General features: G+C 36.8%; 1 protein-coding gene across 1 annotated transcript in view; it reads right to left on the bottom strand.

Annotated features, from left to right (window-relative positions):
- Window positions 1-436: 436 nt before the first annotated feature.
- The window catches only part of LOC142555382 (uncharacterized), a 6,759-nt gene continuing 541 nt past the window's right edge, over window positions 437-6,654 (bottom strand). The window contains exon 2 of the mRNA XM_075666223.1: window positions 437-1,058. Coding sequence (XP_075522338.1) covers window positions 612-1,058 — 447 coding nt within the window. The 3' untranslated portion in view covers window positions 437-611. The remainder of the gene's footprint in view (window positions 1,059-6,654) is intronic.

Raw genomic sequence — 6,654 nt, 5'->3', positions numbered from 1 at the left:
ATATTTATATGTATGTTAGATATACCTCTTATTTTGTGAGACATATATCTTATTTGAGTCATCCATAAAAAAATGTTACTTTTTATGCTAAGCGTATTACTTTTTATTGTGAATATCAGTAGGGTTGACCGTCTCACAGATAAAGATTCGTAAGATCGTCTTACAAAAAAACTTTCTCTGTAAAATTTAAGAATAAATGCACAATTTTTTTTACTATCAAGAATAAGCATTGAAGAAAATTCGTCGATGTCTTTAGTTTTTTTTGTTAGCTTTTTCTCAAATTGTCAAATATTTAAAAGTCATCTTTTATCAAAAAGTTTAATAAAAATTGATCAACCGTATATCGCCCGTTTTTCCCCATGCTTTCGCCCGAATCAAAGCTTTTTCTTCACATTCTGATCAACAGTTCAACACTTTTTCCCAATTTCCATAACACTTATTTAACATAGGAGAAATGAAACATATTTTTCACATGATGACGAGAATTATACATCAAACCACATTGAATATCCTGGAGCTGTGAGCTTATTTTTGGATCCAAGATTACAGCTTTATTTCAAAAGACTAGTACAAACAACAAAGCAGGTAGTAGGATACATGACCATGTTCCCTCATGAAACTGAGGTTTCCACGGTTTGTCCGGTTCGGAAATTGAGAGGTGGGAAGGTTGGTAGCGCTGGACCAGAAGACTCTTTCTCAGGTGCCTGAGCTAGACTTTTTTGAGACGCGGCTCCAGGATTTGTTCCTGCAACGCCATCTTTTGATTTTGCTTTACTCCCATACATCTCATTGGTTGGCTTTGACTTCTTTGCTTCATTATCTTTAGGCTCGTTTCCTTTGCCTTCGTCTTTTGGCTTAGACAACCCAGCCTTTTGCTTGAGCTCATCGAGCTTCTCCACGATCTTCTGTTTCGCGGTAGCATTTCTCGGGCGTGCTTCTGCAGGTGCTGGGAAGAAAAGAGAGGTAAAACAAAGAGTTACGGCAGTTAAATGCATCATTTCCCTCCTAGAGGAGACAGTGGAACGCTCCTGCAAAAGTGGGTGCTCCCTTTCTTTCATCTGCAGTTAGAGGAAAAGATTGCATCATCTCCTAACATCATTAACACCGGGGACATGGGCAAATAGTAACATAATATTATTTCCCAATTGACTCGAATGCTCTATGCCTCTATCTAACTTTTTGAATAAACAAGAAGTTATCTGACATGAAATGACTCGTGTCCTTGAATTTGAGCCAGTATTGCCCGCTGAAAAGGCCAAATTGAGAACTTTAATCGAGCAGCAACTAACAAACAAAATAAGAAAAGAAGGAACAAAAATGCATGTAAAGGCTAATAATCTCCATATGTTACATGTGTAGAACTGAATGAAACAGCCATGAACAGTAACTAAAAAACAGAACATATAATCTAGATAATCATAAAAAAATTTTGACCCATCATCCAAGGACATGTCCCATGATAAGAAAAATTATTTTCCCATCATAAGAATCGTACATGTAAAACTAAAGAGTAGACGTTCCCGTTTGTGCACCGATGCAGTAAAAGATTTTGATGAAATGATTATGTATAGCTGCATCCAATTATCCTTTTATAATTTATATGAGTAAATCTCTAGCATGAATTTACTGTGAAAATAACAAGAAGTAAGCAAAAGAGACCATCAAGTGCAGGAAAAAAGAAAGTAGAAACACAACAGAGTACTACAGAAAGCTGAGTAAGATGGTTGTTCGCATGGCACGTAAAGCAATAGCCACATGAATATATAACAAATAAGTGCAGTAGAGTAACAGGTTAATTAAAGGATTACCGAAAGGCCAAAAGAAAGAGCAGACATAGCTAAGAGTTTATGTCAGCAGATGACTATAGCTATTTAATTCAGTAAAGTTGTTCAGAAGGAGGATTATTGATTTTTGAACTAGTCAGTGCAGATTTTGGCTAGACATTTATCAGTGAAATATAAATGACAGAAAACTAGTGGTACGACAATCAACCGAACATCATGATGAATAGCAGGCAGAGGACAGCATGAATTTCTGAAATTGTATCATATGGCATTTGAAATACAGCAATAAAAAGGTAAGGTGATTTGAAGAATTGAAGCACGATGATGCCCCATAAAACAGCGAAATTGAATAAAACTTCAATTCTTCTCAATCTATCATTTCTCAGAAAATCTACTTGAAGAAGCCCAAATAGTTTTGGCTTAGAATCTACTTGAAGAAGCCCAAATAGTCTTTGCAAAGAACACCACTCATCAACATCTTGTGTTGTTATTGAGGTTACTAGGTAGTTGAGTGAAAATCTACAGAGGGAAGGAAGTATTGAAATTTTTTGTAAACTGTTGTTACGAGCTATCTATGTAATCAGGACAGATTTTAGACCAAATCTATTTGAACTTCCTAGGTAGAACTTTGAGCTTGAGTCTGCATGATGAAGATCAAGACTAAGCTCCAGAATTACAAACAATAATAGGATGAAAGAAACTCAGATAGACGAGAGGATTCAATAATTTTCACTAGGACGTTCCTTCTCATATGTGAAAAGATTGGGGTAGAAAGGTTAAATCAGACCATTGAACCATGATGAAAATCTTCTATCACTTAGTTTTCAGCCTGAAATTTGCGATTTTCGATTGCATTATTTTCAAATAGCATATAAACAAGTTTTCTGACTTAAACATTAAGAATAGAATATTTTGAGCCCAACATTAATCACGGAACAGCCCCGCGTGTGTTTGGGTCCTGATACCAGCGACTACATCAAGCATCCAGTAGATTGAACAGAATACTTTATCACAAGTTAATGAAACCTTTCTATACACTTTTTTACTTTGTCAGGACCAACAACCTTTTTGCAAATGTAATCTATTTTACTTTCATTTTCATTTCACTTCTCCGTCACATGTCCGTTGTTGTATTCAAGACAGCAAAACCATTAAAACAAAGAGGTTTGTACAAATTTCATTGACCTTTGAAGTCTTTCAAATTCAAGAAATCATAAATAGAGCATGTCAATGGTATAAAGGAATGTAGTTTAAATTTATGATATTTTCGAAGCTAAATTGCAACTTATCTATCATTTACATGTTTAAAATTTGAGGAATAATGATTGATTAAATGATAGTGCATATTTTAATTTAATATTTGTTTACTTTTGATTTCTATTTTTCAAAACTTAAATTTAATATAATAGTATCATAGTTCAAACCTCAAATAATATCCAGAAATCTCCATTTTAAAAAAAATACTGGTTTCAAATTCATAATTTAACTAACTGAGAATAAAATTTTAAAACTCAAACTCAAATATTTATGTTCGGGAGAAAATATAATTTGATAGATGAAAAACATATTAAATTTCTGTAAAATTTCAATCCCTTCCAATGTTGGGTTAATGGCAGTTAATCATATCCAATAACTAAAGTTTTCGACAAAACCTGGTACCAGCCATTCAAAGGGGAAATTTAAAACAAAAGAAAGATTTTCTCTAGTTTTGCTGCTTGCATTGAGACAATTGGGTCTCACTCTCCACTTATAACGTAGATTATTTCCATAAGGAAAAAGAAAAAAAAAAGGAATTCTGGGGTGGGTTGCACAATGGGTTACTCAAAAGTAAACCCTTCAACCATTTTAGTTCACAAGTAAGAGATGCCATAGAACGATATTCGGCCTCGGCGGAAGAGCGAGCGACAGTATGTTGTTTCTTAGTTTTCCATGAAATTGTGAATGTCCCAAAAACACAAACCAACCAGTGGGAGAACGCCTGGTAAGAGGACATGCTGCCCAATCCGAGTCACACCAACCTGTCAAAGACAAGTCACTATCGGAACGTAATAGAATGCCTTGGCCCGGAGATTTCTTTAAATAACGAACAATTCGTAATGCAGCATCCCAACTTAAAGGGGATGTTAATCGCTGTGAGCAAACAAAAATTATGCTTGTTGCTGTTTATTTCAGTAAATTGAATGTTTTGTGGGATGAAGTCGATAAACATGAGCCTTTGATTTCTTGCAAGTGTGGTAAATGTACTTGTCAGGTTGGTAAACAACATGAAAAACGGCGCGCCGATGATAGGCTGCACCAATTTCTTCTTGGCCTGTGTTCCGATTATTATGCCCAATTGAGGACGACTCTTTTGTCACAAGATCCTCTCCCTACATTGAATCGGGCATTCCAACAAATCGCTCAAGATGAGCGGGTTCGGGGGATCACACGCTCCACTAAAGAGAAACCCGATGTTGTAGGTTTTGCTGCACGTATGGATACTAGATTCAAACCGCGTATTGATAGAACGAAGAAGGCAGCCTTGATTTGTTCTCACTGTCACAAATCAGGTCATGATATTGCTACATGCCTTGACATCCATGGTACTCCAGATTGGTACTTGGAAAAATATGGATCTAATCTTGAGGGAAAAGGCAACTTGAAGGGCAAACCAACCACTCCGTCAACAAAAATTTCAGCAGGTCGTGGTCGTAACGTAGTACGTGCTAATGCTGCCACACACGATGTTAATCATAGTGCACCTCCTGAAAAGTCGATCTCCGCTCCTGTTGTGCAAACCCTTCCGAGCTTTACTGCCGAAAAATGGGCTGCATTATCGGCCACGTTTGGTTCCTCTTCTACTTCTTCTAACAGGCTGCATGGTAAGTTGGGAATGAATGATTGGATAATTGATATCGGCTGCTCTCATCATGTTACCGGTGATGAATCTTGTTTATCGAATATTAAAGCGGTTTCTCCATGTCCCGTGGGTCTTCCGGATGGTCAAACGGTGGATGCTACTAAGGAGGGTGTAGTGAGACTAACGGACACAATAGTGCTCCAACATGTTCTTTTTGTTCCTAAACTACACTGCAATTTAATTTCAGTATCACAATTGAACGATGATCTAAATTGTTTTGTCCAATTTAATTCTAACTTTTGTGCTATACAGGACCAACGTTCGAGGGAGGTGATTGGCACGGGTGAGCGACGGGATGGACTTTACTACCTCCGGCATGGATTAAAAGTACAAATGGTTTCAACTGCTAGTTCGAAGTCTTTGGAGCTCTGGCATCGTCGTTTGGGTCATCCCTCCGAGAAAGTAGTGAAGTTACTTCTTTTTTTCCATGATTCTAGGGGACATTTGGATACCGGATGTGAAGTCTGTCATCGTGCTAAACATCCTAGAAATAGTTTTCCTTTAAGTGAAATAAGTCCACTCGGATTTTTGAGTTGATACATTGTTATTTATGGGGTCCATACGATGAACGCTCCTCTTGTGGCGCTCGCTATTTTTTAACCTTGGTTGATGATTATTCTCGTGCTGTGTGGGTTGATTTATTAATTGATAAACGAGAAGTTTTTCAGATGTTTATGTCCTTTCTTGCAATGATTGAACGACAATTCTCTCAAAAGTTGAAAATTGTACGTAGTGACAATGGAACAGAGTTTAACTGCATGAAAGATTATTTTGTGGCGAATGGAATTTTATTTCAAACTTCTTGTGTGGGTACTCCTCAACAAAATGGAAGAGTTGAAAGGAAACATAAACATATTTTGAATGTTGCTCGTGCATTGCGATTTCAAGGAGGCTTGCCGATTTTCTTTTGGGGGGAATGTGTTTTGGCCGCTGTCCACCTGATAAATCGGACTCCGTCCACGGTTATTCACAACAAGACTCCTTATGAAATTCTTTTTGGTTGTGCACCTTCTTTCGACGACTTGCGCATCGTTGGTTGTTTAGTTTTCTCTCATAATCAACGAGCTAAAAGTGATAAGTTTGCAAGTCGAAGTTGTAAATGCGTTTTTGTGGGATATCCATTTGGTAAGAAGGGATGGAGTTTATTCGATCTTGAAACAAAGGAATAAACCCCGTAACAAAGATCAATATGAGACCTCATGATCCTGGGGAAAGTTTTGGCTGCAAGCTTACGTTGTTGTCTGGCTATAACAGTGATTTGAGACCATTTTGGACAGCCTCAATGATACAGAGATGACAAGATTTGTATAAGTCCGTTCATTCAGCTTAAAAAATCAACAAACAATTACTACTTCCACCCCCATCAAGAGAGAAAAAGAAAAAAGAAATTTATTAGCAATTTTTTTAAAAAGAAATCAATTTTCGTCATCCTAAATTTTCTTGACGCCAACTGTCACTCGGTCACGCACCATCCACAACATTCCCGAGTATGTGCCCGCTGTTTACCGCCACAGTTAGTGCCAGCAGCAGTCACAAGGAAGTCCTAAAGTAATGTCCTTTCTACAATAACTTTTTTACTTTCAAAAAATTGTTAGATCAATTTTTCATAATTTATTTTATTGTTGAGAACGAACAAAGTTACCACTGCGAAAATTACGAGATCGACCTACCTGGTCAGATCATGGGAGCTTCGGGCAACGCCTTCAAAAGTTATTCAGAATCCACACAACCTTTCATAAGGAGTAAGACAACTCTTTGAAAACAACGCATTGTTTCATAATGCGTTTTCACGAAAGAGTGCATTGTTTTATGAAAAGTGGCGTCCGTTCTGAATCAATGTTTCATTTCTATATATATGATATCATTAGTATATATGATGTCATTAGTTCAAGAAAAACATTTAAATTTTGATTTGATTTAGTCACCTAAAAATTCAGAAAATCTCTATTGTATACGAGAGAACACTGAAAC

This window comes from Primulina tabacum, chromosome 9, assembly GCF_025594145.1.
Source record: "Primulina tabacum isolate GXHZ01 chromosome 9, ASM2559414v2, whole genome shotgun sequence".
Lineage (NCBI taxonomy): Eukaryota > Viridiplantae > Streptophyta > Magnoliopsida > Lamiales > Gesneriaceae > Primulina > Primulina tabacum.
This window is presented reverse-complemented; position numbering and strand designations above follow the sequence as displayed.